The sequence below is a fragment of the Oncorhynchus keta genome, chromosome 14, assembly GCF_023373465.1.
Source record: "Oncorhynchus keta strain PuntledgeMale-10-30-2019 chromosome 14, Oket_V2, whole genome shotgun sequence".
Classification (NCBI taxonomy): Eukaryota; Metazoa; Chordata; class Actinopteri; order Salmoniformes; family Salmonidae; genus Oncorhynchus; species Oncorhynchus keta.
Genome location: NC_068434.1, coordinates 47401273 through 47415108, shown reverse-complemented (window position 1 = coordinate 47415108; position 13836 = coordinate 47401273). Strand labels below are relative to the sequence as shown.

The 13836-nt window shown below is 42.5% G+C and overlaps 1 protein-coding gene across 2 annotated transcripts in view; it reads left to right on the top strand.

Annotated features, from left to right (window-relative positions):
• Positions 1-13836, top strand: part of taok3a (TAO kinase 3a) — a 97896-nt gene that overhangs the window by 65780 nt on the left and 18280 nt on the right. For both annotated transcript variants that reach the window (XM_052461829.1, XM_052461830.1), the window contains exons 4-11: positions 7-78; positions 700-801; positions 1348-1393; positions 2119-2215; positions 6406-6519; positions 8290-8381; positions 10084-10177; positions 12647-12728. In XM_052461829.1, the coding sequence (XP_052317789.1) occupies positions 7-78; positions 700-801; positions 1348-1393; positions 2119-2215; positions 6406-6519; positions 8290-8381; positions 10084-10177; positions 12647-12728 (699 nt within the window). The remainder of the gene's footprint in view (positions 1-6; positions 79-699; positions 802-1347; positions 1394-2118; positions 2216-6405; positions 6520-8289; positions 8382-10083; positions 10178-12646; positions 12729-13836) is intronic.

The window sequence follows — 13836 nt, the reverse complement described above, 5'->3', positions numbered from 1 at the left end:
CCTCAGGCCAGAAACTCCTACTCCAACGAGGTGGTGGCCATCAAGAAGATGTCCTACAATGGCAAACAGACCACCGAGGTGAGAGGACTGCAGCCTTTTACTCACTTTAAACACAAGTTGAACTAATTTAGCACTCTGTCTGCTTTATCAGTCACGCCTCAGGCCTTGAAACAGAGGTTAAACAAGATGAGAGGACAACTAATACAAATGTTTTGAACTCCCTCTCAAACTCTTCCCTCTATGGCCAATGGGACGGTCACAACTCAGGACTTGAAATGGAGGTTCAACATTTCATGGGCAGTCCCTTCCTCTGGCCGCTATGATGGTCACAACTCGGTATCTTTGAAATCACAACCTGGCCACTGGAATGGTCACAACTTAGGCCTTGTAGCAGAGGTCAAATGAGACGAGAACAACTAATACAAACACTTTGAAATTACACACTGTTCCCACTCTGGCCACAGTATGGTCACACCTAAGGGCTTTAAACAGAGGTTCAACATTCCCTGCGATCCACAAGGCCTTGGGTTGGGGTCAAGGGTTGGGTTCAAACTCCTCTCTTGTGTAAATGGAACTGACCTATCCATAAACCTACTGCCCTGGCCAATATGTCAGGGCCAACATGCTGTGAATAGGGCTCTTTGCAGATGTGTTGATGTTGTTGACTCTTACACACTCTCTCCCTCCTTCTCTCCTCAGAAATGGCAGGACATCATTAAGGAGGTCAAGTTTTTGGAACAGCTGCGCCATCCAAACACCATTGAGTACAAAGGCTGCTACTTGAAGGATAACACTGCCTGGGTCAGTGGAGTGTGGCAGAGCTGCCAGGGAAACCACTTTCCCCCCCCTCTTCATCAGGCTGCTTCTATCTTTCTTTCAACTATCTTTCTTTCTTTTCATCTCTCACTCTGACTCTTTCTCATAATCTCGCTCATTCTCTTTCTCTCTCGGTCTCACCATTTTCTATCTTTCCCATTTTTGTCTCTCTCTCATCCCTCTTTTGCATAGTTTCTCTGATTCTCTGTCTTTCACCATGTGTCTCCTTCTCTAAAACCTCCCTTTTACAACATGGTTTATGTCATGACCTTTTAGAATATGCATCAACCACTTCCAGTGTAAAAGTCGTTAGGAAAATATCTTTGCGCTTGACAGCAATTTCTCTAATTTTTGGTTTCCACCACCTCTGCTATGATGGTAATAAATGAGGCCTTCCTTGTTTTTGTCTGAGTCATTATATAATAGATATTTGGGGTTGTTGGCCATTTGTTTAAGGAGGCAACTCTCAATCTTGTGTGTGTTTTTGGGTGTCCACTTGTCTCTGACCTATGACCTTTCTGTCTCTTCCAGCTGGTGATGGAGTACTGCCTAGGCTCCGCATCAGATTTACTAGAGGGTGAGTAGTAAACACACATCCAGCGCGCGCACACACAAACACACACACATACTTATTCACCTAAACACACACAGTTCATTCAAAGAGAAGTTACAAAATCGCAATGAGAATATCGGTGTTATTTTTGAGCATGTGCTTTATACACCCATTAGTAATGCAACATTCATGGTAAGCAAGGAACCTTTTATCTCTAAACAGGGTGTGTAATATTCCACTGTGAATGTTCCTGTTCAGGGTCTCCAAATATTCCGCACCTTGGCCTACGTGATATATTTAGCACTTCTGTTTGTGTCCCGTCCTGGCTGTCATGGAAACTGTTTTAAACAGCCGTGACAGTTGGCTGGTTTTGACCTATTTTTGTGTGTGTGAAGCACTTCTGAAATTCCTCCACTGTAGTTCTGCTTCCTTTGACTCTAAGGCAAGGCGTCGCTCTGCTAGCCTGGTCCCAGATTTGTTCGTGCTGCCTTGCCAACTCATATTGTCATCAAGTTGGTAAGACCGCACAAACAGATCTGGGGCCAGGCTTTCAGAGCAGCAATCCACCCACCGGGAATGTGTTTTATAACCCTTTTATCCCAACCCTGTTAGACTTTACACATTTAACAGATGCTTCTGGGGTTCGTTGTTGTGTGTCATATCAGGAAGGGCAGATTGCTTGTCTCTAGATAGCACTGACGGTTTTCCCCCTTGATGTATTTTCCTCTTCTTTGTACCCTCCATTCCAGTTCATAAGAAACCGCTCCAAGAGGTTGAAATTGCTGCCATAACCCACGGTGCCTTGCTAGGACTGGCTTACCTCCATTCCCATAATATGATTCACAGGTGAGCTTCCGGTCTACCGGTCTTCCATCTTCCCCCTCGTTAAAATGTTTGTCATCAATATCTTAAATAAGCCCCCCCCGCTTCTCCTTCACCCAAATCCAGACAGCTTATGTTCTGAAAGAGCTGAAAAATCTGGATCACTACAAATCAACTGGGCTAGACAGTATGGACCCTCTCTTTCTAAAACTATCAGCCGAAATTGTTGCTACCCCTGTTACTAGCCTGTTCAACCTCTCTTTCGTATCGCCTGCGATCCCTAAAGATTAGAAAGCTGCCGGGGACACTAGACCCAAACTGTTACAGACCTATATCCATCCTGCTCTGCCTTTCTAAAGTCTTCGAAAGCCAAGTTAACCTCTAGCGACGAGCAATCCCGTATCCGGGAGCGTAATAGCCTCAAGCTCATTACCATAACGCAACTTTTCCTATTCATGAAAATCGCAAATTAAATAAAATAAATATATTCAAACACAAGCTTAGCCTTTTGTTAACAACACTGTCATCTTAGATTTTCAAAATATGCGTTACAGCCAACGCTAGACAAGCATTTGTATAAGTTTATCATGGCATAATGCTATGCTAGCTCTGCTGGCAGCAGGCAACATTTTCACGAAAATAAGAAAAGCAACCAAATTAAATAATTTACCTTTGAAGAACTTCGGATGCTTTCACTCAGGAGACTCCCAGTTAGATAGCAAATGTTCCTTTTTTTTTGTAGGCGAAATAACTCCCGTTTGTTCATCATGCTTGGCTGAGAAATCGACCGGGAAATGCTACCATTACAACGGCAAACTTTTTTCAAAATTAACTCCATAATATCGACAGAAACACGGCAAACGTTGTTTAGGATCCATCCTCAAGGTGTTTTTAACATATGTATTCGATAATATATCCGTCGAGGCAGTTGGTTTCTCATAAGAAACGATTGGAAAAATGGCTACCTCAGTATTTTACGCAAGGTTTTCTCCGGGAGACACCATGCGACCACTCGCCCTATATGGTCTCTTACAGCCATTCTCCAATGGAAATGCCTAAAAAGACGTCACAATGCTGTAGACACCTTGGGGAAAACGTAAGCTGACTCCGAGCTCCTTCACAGCCATATAAGGAGTCATGAGGCAGTTTCTAAAAATGCTGCACTTCCTGATTGGATTTTTATCTGGGTTTCGCCTGTAACATCAGTTTTGTGGCACTCACAGACAATATCTTTGCAGTTTTGGAAACGTCAGTGTTTTATTTCCAAAGCTGTCAATTATATGCATAGTCGAGCATCTTTTCGTGACAAAATATCTTGTTTAAAACGGGAACGTTTTTCATCCAAACATTTAAAGAGCGCCCCCTATAGCCAACTAGTTAACAAACAGTTCACCGACCATTTCGAATCCCACCGTACCTTCTCCACTATGCAATCTGGTTTTCAAGCTGATCATGGGTGCACCTCAGCCACGCTCAAGGTCCTAAATGATATCATAACCGTCATAGATAAGACAGTACTGTGCAGCAGTTTTCATCGTCCTGGCCAAGGCTTTCGACTCAATCACCGCATTCTTATCGGCAGACTCAATAGCCTTGGTTTCTCAAATGACTGACTCGCCTGGTTCACCAACTACTTCTCAGATAGAGCTCAGTGTTGTCCAGACCTCTGGCAGTCTCTATGGGGGTGCCACAGGGTTCAATTCTCTGGCCTATTCTTCTCTCTGTATATCAATGATATCACTCTTGCTGCTGTTGATTCTCTGATCCACCTCCTACGCGGACGACACCATTCTGTATACATCTGACCCTTCCTTGGACACTGTGTTATCAAACTTCTAAACGAGCTTCAACACTCCTTCTGTGGTCTCCAACTGCTTTTAAATGCTAGTAAAAGTAAATGCATGCCCTTCAACGATTGCTGCCCGCACCCTCCTGCCCGCCTAGCATCCCTACTCTGGATGGTTCTGACTTAGAATATGTGGACAACTACAAATACCTAGGTGTCTGGCTAGACTGTAAACTCTCCTTCCAGACTCACATTAAGCATCTCCAATCCTAAATTAAATCTAGAATCGGCTTCCTATTTCGCAACAAAGCCTTCTTCACTCATGCTGCCAAACATACCCTCGTAAAACGGACTATCCTACTGATCCTTGACTTCGGCGATGTCATTTACAAAATAGCCTCCAACAGTCTACTCAGCAAATTGGATGTAGTCTATCACAGTGCCATCCGTTTTGTCACCGAAGCCCCATATACTACCCACCACTGCGACTTGTATGCTCTCGTTGGCTGGCCCTTGCTACATATTCGTCGCCAAACCCACTGGTCATCTATAAGTCTTTGCTAGGTAAATCCCCACCTTATCTCAGCTCACTGGTCTCCATAGCAACACCCACCCATTGCACACGCTCCAGCAGGTTTATTTCACTGGTCATCCCCAAAGCCATCACCTCCTTTGGCCACCTTTCCTTCCAGTTCTCTGCTGCCAATGACTGGAATTGAATTGCAAAAATCACTGAACCTGGAGTCTTATATCTCCCTCTCTAACTTTAAGCATCAGCTGTCAGAGCAGCTTACCGATCATTGAATCTGTAAATAGCACATCCTCACCTCATTCCCATATTATATTTTTTGCTCTTTTGCACCCCAGTATCTCTACTTGCACATCATCATCTGCACATCCATCATTCCAGTGTTAATGCTAAATTGTAATTATTTCGCCACTATGGCCTATTTATTGCCTTACCTCCCTAACCTTACTACATTTGCACACACTGTACATATATTTTTCTATTGTGTTATTGACTGTACGTTTGTTTATCCCGTGTGTAACTCTGTGTTGTTGTTTTTTGTCTCACTGCTTTGCTTTATCTTGGCCAGGTCGCAGTTGTAAATGAGAACTTGTTCTCAACTGGCCTACCTGGTTAAATAAAGGTGGGGGAAAAATACAAAAAATAAATCAATTTAAACACGTTTGAGCTCTTGCTGAGACGAGATATGTGGTGCCTCTGGTCTCACTGTTAAGTAATAACATTCTTAGAGTTGTCATCTGCCAACCCTAATCTGTATTTCAATGTGCATTCCAACAGGCCCCTTTTCTTGAACATCACTTACGGAGAATGTTATGTGAAACCTTTATCATTTTACCACCATGGCCCATAAAGACAAACATTACTGTTTTATCGTGTTAAAAGTTCTGAAACCGAAAGGAAAGAAAAATATATATTTATTCACCACATAAATTAATTGTGAGATTGTATGCCTCCCCAAGTACTAAATAAATGTGTGCTCCTCTCACTGTTCAGCTGAGCTCAAGGAAAGGCCTAAATAAATGTGTGCTCCTCTCACTGTTCAGCTGAGCTCAAGGAAAGGCCTAAATAAATGTCTGCTCCTCTCACTGTTCAGCTGAGCTCAAGGAAAGGCCTAAATAAATGTGTGCTCCTCTCACTGTTCAGCTGAGCTCAAGGAAAGGCCTAAATAAATGTGTGCTCCTCTCACTGTTCAGCTGAGCTCAAGGAAAGGCCTAAATAAATGTGTGCTCCTCTCACTCTTCAGCTGAGCTTAAGTACAGGCCTAAATAAATGTCTGCTCCTCTCACTGTTCAGCTGAGCTCAAGGAAAGGCCTAAATAAATGTCTGCTCCTCTCACTGTTCAGCTGAGCTCAAGGAAAGGCCTAAATAAATGTCTGCTCCTCTCACTGTTCAGCTGAGCTCAAGGAAAGGCCTAAATAAATGTCTGCTCCTCTCACTGTTCAGCTGAGCTCAAGGAAAGGCCTAAATAAATGTCTGCTCCTCTCACTGTTCAGCTGAGCTCAAGGAAAGGCCTAAATAAATGTCTGCTCCTCTCACTGTTCAGCTGAGCTCAAGGAAAGGCCTAAATAAATGTGTGCTCCTCTCACTGTTCAGCTGAGCTCAAGGAAAGGCCTAAATAAATGTGTGCTCCTCTCACTCTTCAGCTGAGCTTAAGTACAGGCCTAAATAAATGTCTGCTCCTCTCACTGTTCAGCTGAGCTCAAGGAAAGGCCTAAATAAATGTGTGCTCCTCTCACTGTTCAGCTGAGCTCAAGGAAAGGCCTAAATAAATGTGTGCTCCTCTCACTCTTCAGCTGAGCTTAAGTACAGGCCTAAATAAATGTGTGCTCTGAACCATATCCCACCACTCTATTCTAACCCTGTTTGACGTGTCATCGCTTATTTTTGTTCTCTCTCCAGAGATGTGAAAGCTGGAAACATCCTGCTAACTGAGCCAGGCCTGGTCAAACTGGCAGACTTCGGCTCTGCCTCAATCGCCTCTCCTGCCAACTCCTTCGTAGGAACACCTTACTGGTCAGTACCTACCATTTTGAAGGTAGAGTCAGCGATATGACGTAGATGCATAAAGTAAACAGCATAGTGGGTCAATTTCCGCAACAACGAAGAGCGCTGAAGCACGAGGCTCAACTTCTCTGCTGTTTTGGTCCTGTGGCTACCATGTTGTAAAAGTGTGAAGCGAGCCCGTGTACATGCGCAGATCCTGTGTTTGACTGTGGGAGCGAAGTCTTGCATCTTGCTCATCCGGTGCTGCTCTTGGCAACATCATTTCACTGAGTCTACCTTTAACAATACCTCAACCCTACACTTTACTGGTCAGTACCTCAACACAGACACAAACACTGTACTGCTCAGTATCACCACACTAACATAATATATAGCTAGCCTAGTAGTATATAACATAGCTTTGCCTCTATAGCCTCTCCTGACAACTCTTTTGTAGGGACACCTTATTGGCCAATATCTTAAAGTCTTAGGGATGAGGTAGTAATCATGTAGGAATACACTGCGTGTACAAAACATTAAGTACACTTTCCTAATATTGAGTTGCACCCCCCCCATGTAGACTCCAATGTTCCCCACAGTTGTGTCAAGTTGGCTGGATGTCCTTTGGGTAGTGGACCACTCTTGATGCACACGGGAAATTGTTGATTGTGAAAAACCCAGCAGTGTTGCAGTTCTTGACACAAACCGGTGTGCCTGGCACCTACTACCATACCCCGTTCAAAGACACTTCAATATTTTCTCTTGCCCATTCACCCTCTGAATGGCAAACATACACAATCCATGTCACAATTTTCTCAAAGCTTAAAAATCCTTCTTTAACCTGTTTCCTCCCCTTCATCTACTGAAGTGGATTTAACAAGTGATCATAGTTTTCACCTGGATTCACCTGGTCAGTCTATATCATGGAAAGAGTAGGTGTTCTTAATGTTTTGTACACCATGTACATTGTGCCAATGTTAGTGGTCAATATCTTAACACTGATGCAGTGTAAAGCTATATCTTGTGTTGTATTTGTATACTCTTGTATGTTCTTGTAGCTGTTATTTGCCTAGGTTCATCTCATTGAGACCTAGTCCAAAACATCTCCTTTGTGGGAATTCTGTAACATACTTGTCAGTACCTAACACACTACAATGGGGCATTTCCACACCAGTCCTGGGGCCTCCCCAGAATGCACATTTTTGTTCCAGCCCACCAATATCCCATTTGATTCAACTACTCGAGGCCTTGACGATTAGTTGATTAATTGAATCACATGTTCAGCTGGAACACGTATGCGGGACGCACTGGGACCAGATGGCTATGCATCATAATTTACAACTATTTATTATGTTAAAAAAACAATGGTCATTCACAGACCCTCATAGTAACGCTGGAGACAAACAAGCAAACAAACAAAACATAGGGAGAACTCCCAGAACACTGTGTCGATTCTCCTGATACTCTCTATTCATGATACTCTAAGCTCACAGTGTGCTACTTGTATCCAGCCAGGCTGTTAATTCGACACATAACGTACACCCTCTAGTCTTCCAGCAGCACATTACTCAGACCTGAGCTTCTAGCTAGGCTATCACTGCATACCAAAGGGACTTTAAGATATCCAGGCTTAACAGATTATGAATTTCCACAAATATAACACTGGTGGTAAATTACTGACGTGTGTGTGTGTGTGTGTGTGTGTGTGTGTGTGTGTCTGTGTGTCTGTGTGTGTGTGTGTCTGTGTGTCTGTGTGTCTGTGTGTCTGTGTGTCTGTGTGTGTGTGTGTCTGTGTCCCAGGATGGCCCCGGAAGTGATCCTAGCAATGGACGAGGGCCAGTATGAAGGGAAGGTGGACATCTGGTCCCTGGGAATCACCTGTATTGAACTGGGTTAGTGTGCATCTGTTTTTACTGGCTTATTTACATTTCAGTCATTGAACAGGCACTTTATCCAGAGCAACTTAGTCAGTGCATTGGTGCCTTCAAGAAGTACTCGCAAACCCTTGACTTTTTCCACATTTTGTTGTGTTACAGCCTGAATTTAAAATTGATTACGTTTAGATTTTGTCACTGGCCTCCACACAATACCCCATAGTGTCAAAGTAGAATTGTGTTTTTAGAAATGCTTACAAGTTAATAAAACATGAAAAGCTGATATGTCTTGAGTCAAAAAGTGTTCAACCTCTTTGTTTTGGCAAGCCTAAATAAGTAAAAATATGCTTAACAAGTCACATAATAAGTATTGGACTCTGTGTGCAATAATAGTGTTTAACATGATTTTTGAATGACTACCCCAGACATACAATTATCTGTAAGGTCCCTCAGTCGAGCAGTGAATTTCAAACACAGATTCAACCACAAAGATCAATGCCTCGCAAAGAAGGGCACTTATTGGTAGATGGGTCAAAAAAAGAAAGAATAGCAGATGTTGAATATCCCTTTTAGCATGATGAAGTTATTAATTATATATTGGATGGTGTGTCAATACACCCAGTCACTACAAAGATACAGGGGTTCTTCATAACTCAGTTGCTTGAGAGGAAGGAAACTGTTCAGGGATTTTACCATGAGGCAAACAGTTAATTGAGGATGGATCCACAACATTGTAGTTACTCCACAATACTAACCTAAATGACAGAGTGAAAAGTAGGAAGCCTGTACAGAATAAAAATATTCCAAAAGCAGGACAATAACGTAAAACACAAGGCCAAATCTAAACTGGAGTTGCTTAACAAAGAGGACATTGAATGTTCCCGAGTGGCCTAGTTACACTTTGACTTAAATCGGCAAAGAAAGTCTATGGCAAGTCTTGAAATTGGCTTTCTAACAATGATCAACAACCAACTTGACAGAGCTTGAATAATCTTTAAAAGAATAATGTGCAAACATTCTACAATCCAGGTGTGCAAAGCTCTTAGAGACCTACCCGGAAAGACTCACAGCTGTAATCGCTGCCAAAGGTGATTCTAACATGTATTGACTCGGGTGTGAATAAATATTTCTGTATTTAATACATTTGTTTTCACTTTGTCATTATGGGATATTGTGTGTAGATGGGTGAGAAAATACATCTATTTAAGCCATTTTGAATTCGGGCTGTAACACAACAAAATGTGAAATATGTCAAGTGGCACTGTGCCACTACTGTAGTTCGCTCCCCGTCGAGCATTGTCCTGCAACTAGTGTACATCTCAGAAGGCATCGTTACTTGTTAGGAAAATTAACTTTTTATGGCCTTCCTCATAATGTCAAAAAAAACAAACAGACATAGCTAGACCATCTTGGACTTCCCCATCTAGAGAGAGCAGTGACACACTCCTGACTGACACATGACAGTTGATTCACAATGTTGCTCAATCATGTGTTTGTCATGTGATTACCATGGCCCCTTGTGTGCTACATGTACACACACACACACACACACACACACACAAATAGAATAACATTGTCAAGGTCAAAATAATATATTATCTTTCCTCATGTTCAACCAGATATGATAACCCCCTCCCTTTCTCTCTCTTCCTCTTTCTTTCTCTACTCCCCCTTTCCATATCTTTCTTCTCCTTCTCTCGACCTCTCTTCCTCTTCATAGCGGAGCGCAAGCCTCCCCTGTTCAACATGAACGCTATGAGTGCCTTATATCACATCGCCCAGAACGACTCTCCCACGCTGCAGTCCAACGAGTGGTAAGTCCTCACCATCCCTCTTCTGAGCTGTGTGACCACACACATACATACACACACACACACACACACACACACACCCTCTCATTTCCCTGGAAGTCCCAGTCTGTCTCTTGTGTAATTACCTGAGGGGCCGAGCTAAGGCCTTTCCTATTTAAAGAACCAAGCCTCAGGCTAAACTCACAGGCTACTACTGTACTGTACCATACACCAAACCACACTCTGCGGGAGGGAGGGAGGAAGGTAGGGCGAGAGGGAGGAATGAGAGTGGGAGGGTGAGACCGATAGATGGGAGGTAGGCAGAGAGAGGCCTGTCTCCCTGGATGGAGACAGACAGCTAGACAAATGCAGGTTTGGAGGCAGAGAGTGTGAGGGGAGGAAGAGGGAGACTGTTGATGCCCTTTGAATTTATGGTGTGATGACTGCCAGGCAGGTCAAGAGGAGGATCCAGTCAAACATGACTCTGTCAACATTTACAATGTCATGATACTACAGGGGGGTTGTACTCTACTTGACCCAAATAATGATGGATATAGGACTGTTTTCTGTTTTTATTGAACAATTTAACCTTTATTTAACTAGGCAAGGCAACTAGACTGATATGGCTCTAGGAGTACATTCCTTTCAACAAATAAAGAATCTATAACACAGCTAAAACAAGTTGCAGCGTTTGCATGAAGGTGTAAGTGTTCCAGAAACCCAAAGCAAACAGATTCGCAAGTAGCACATTCCAATAAATAAATATTTGATTGTCTTTACAGTATGCAAAGATTTAGCATATTTTGACAAATTATCATTAAAAGCAAGCCTTAGTCTTGTACTGAAGAGAGTGTGTGTGTGTGTGAAGCAAGGTTATGGTCCTCACATAGAGATACAATATGATTTAGTTTTCTATTTCACACACACACACACACACACACACACACACACACACACACACACACACACACACACACACACAGTAGTCAGTGTATTGTTGGAGGTGCTCCAAATAGGCCTCAATAACACAGACAAATCAAATGTTATTTGTCACATGCGCCGAATACAACAGGTGTAGGTAGATCTTACAGTGAAATGCTTACTTGCAAGCCCCTAACCAACATGATGAATAGCTATAGAAGCACCCTGGCTTTACCCTGACTGAAAGGTGGGGACGTGGATATACATTCCCCTATGTACGTGTTTGGACAGTGAAGCTTAAACTTTTAGGCTCTATACACCAACCAGCATTTTGGATTTGAGATCAAATGTTTTACCCATTTTGAAAAGAAAGCACTTTGTGGTCCCACCATTTGAAGGTATCATACGTATTTGGACAAATTCACTTAGTGTGTTGAATGTCGTCCAACGTTTAGTATCTGGTCCCCTATTCCTAGCACACAGTGACTACATTAAGCTTGTGACTTCTCAAACTTGTTGGATGCATTTGCAGTTTGTTTTAGTTGTGTTTCGGATTATGTTATGCCCAGTAGAATTGAATGGTAAATCATGTGTTGTCATTTTGGAGTCCCTTTTATTATAAATAAGAATGGAATATGTTTCTGAACACTTCTAAATTAATGTGGACCCAACTATGATTACGTATAATCATTAATGAATCATGAATAATGATGAGTGATACATTTAGAGGCATAAATGTCACCCCCCAAAAAAAAAAAAAAAAAAACATTCAAACCTCCCTTTTATTGGTAATGGTGAAAGGTTAGCATGTTTTGGGGGCATGATCTTTATGCCTCTAAATGTATCACTCATCATTATTCACGATTCATTCAGGATGATCTATAATCATGGTAGCATCCACATTAATGTAGAAGTGTTCAGAAACATATTCTATTGTTATTTACAATAAAAGTGACTCTAAAATGACACTACATTATTTACCATTCATTTCTACACAACCAAAACAGACTCCAAATGCATCCAACAAGTTTGTATAGTCACAAGCTTGATGTAATCACTCCGTGCTAGGAATATGGGACCAAATACTCAACTTTTGATTAGATTGAAAGGGCTACAAGTGAATTTGTCCAAATACTTATGACATCTTCAAATGGAGGTAAATAGTGTTCACTTATAAAAGGTCAAATGGATATGTTTGAAAATACTATCAAACAAAGGGTGACATTCTGTACTCTCAGTCACCTCATTAACGTTTTAGCTTCACTGTACAACTAAAAAAATATATATATTTTTTTATTTCACCTTTATTTAACCAGGTAGGCAAGGGAGTGTATATATTTTTACATTTGAGTAATTTAGCATGCACTCTTATCCAGAGTGACTTAGTTAGTTAATGCATTCATCTTAAGATAGCAAGGTGAGACAGCTATTGCCTTTTATTCCTGTCTAATCATGGTTGTATTCTGTTTTCTTCCAAATCCTTCCAACTCTTCACCTCCACTCCGTCTCTCCTTCCCTCATCCCTCCACCTCTCCATCGCTCCACCTGTCCATCCCTCTATCTTTCTACAAGGTCGGACCCCTTCCGGAGCTTCGTTGACTACTGCCTACTCAAAATTCCTCAGGACAGACTCTCGTCAGGGGAGCTGCTGCGAGTGAGTGCGCTTCCTGTTATCTCTGACAGAGGCTGTGGCCTCACTTCCTGTGTCCAGTCTCTCAAAGACCATCTGGATGAATGCTTCCAAAATGGCACCCTATTCCCTAGTGAGAGAGTTAGACTCACAAATATCAACCACCCCCAGCTATGCTACATACGTTTGGAGTGTAGAGCCAATAGAATAAAAAATGCTTCACTGTCCCAATAATTACAGAGGGCACTGTAATGCACTACTTTTGACCAGAACCCAATGGGACCTGGTCAAAAGTAGCACACTCTGTAGGGAGTAGGGTGCCATTCAGATACAGCTGATGATTCACTGCCTCCCACAGCTGTAGAGAAAATAGGAATGAAAGATTCCACAGGGGTTAAGATGTGGTGTTCACATATGCACGCACACACACACACTGATCCCACAAGGGTTAGGGTTTTGTTGTTAAGCATTTTTGAACCCTTTATTTTGTTTGTTTTTTATCTTGCGCTGTAGTACACCTCGTGTTGGAGGTTCATAAGACATCCATAGTGTGTGTGTGTGTGACCATATCCCCTTGACACACAATGAAAGCTAAAGTCAGACTGACTGCCCCCACAGATCCATGTGTTACAGTACAAGATCAGTCAGTTGTGTGTCAAGGTATTCTGCTAGCTAGCCTTTGTTTGTACATCCTGATTGGCCAATCCTGTGTGTGTGTGTGTGTGTGTGTGTGTGTGTGTGTGTGACCATGTAATGTAGAGTTGATCTTTTTGTTTGTTTGGCCGAGAAGTAATCCTATTGGCCTGTTAAGAGTTTTATGTTCTTGATTGGTTGTCACACTCTCTCACTGGCGTGTCGGTCTTACCTGGCTGCCCAAGGAGGGGTTAGTGGGCTAGAGGGGATGAGATGGTGGGGGCTTGTCTGGAGCTCTGGGTAGAAGTAACCCTTATCCCTTAGGTGCAGATCTAGGATAAGCTTTCCCTCTCCCAAATCCTAACCTTAATTATTAGTGGGGAAAAGGCTAAACTGACCATAGATCAGTGCCTCGTAGGCAACTTGCTCCTAATCTGAGTCGGGGCAGGGGGCATCCAGATCACCGCCCCTCAAGCCCCTGATTAATACAAACACACAC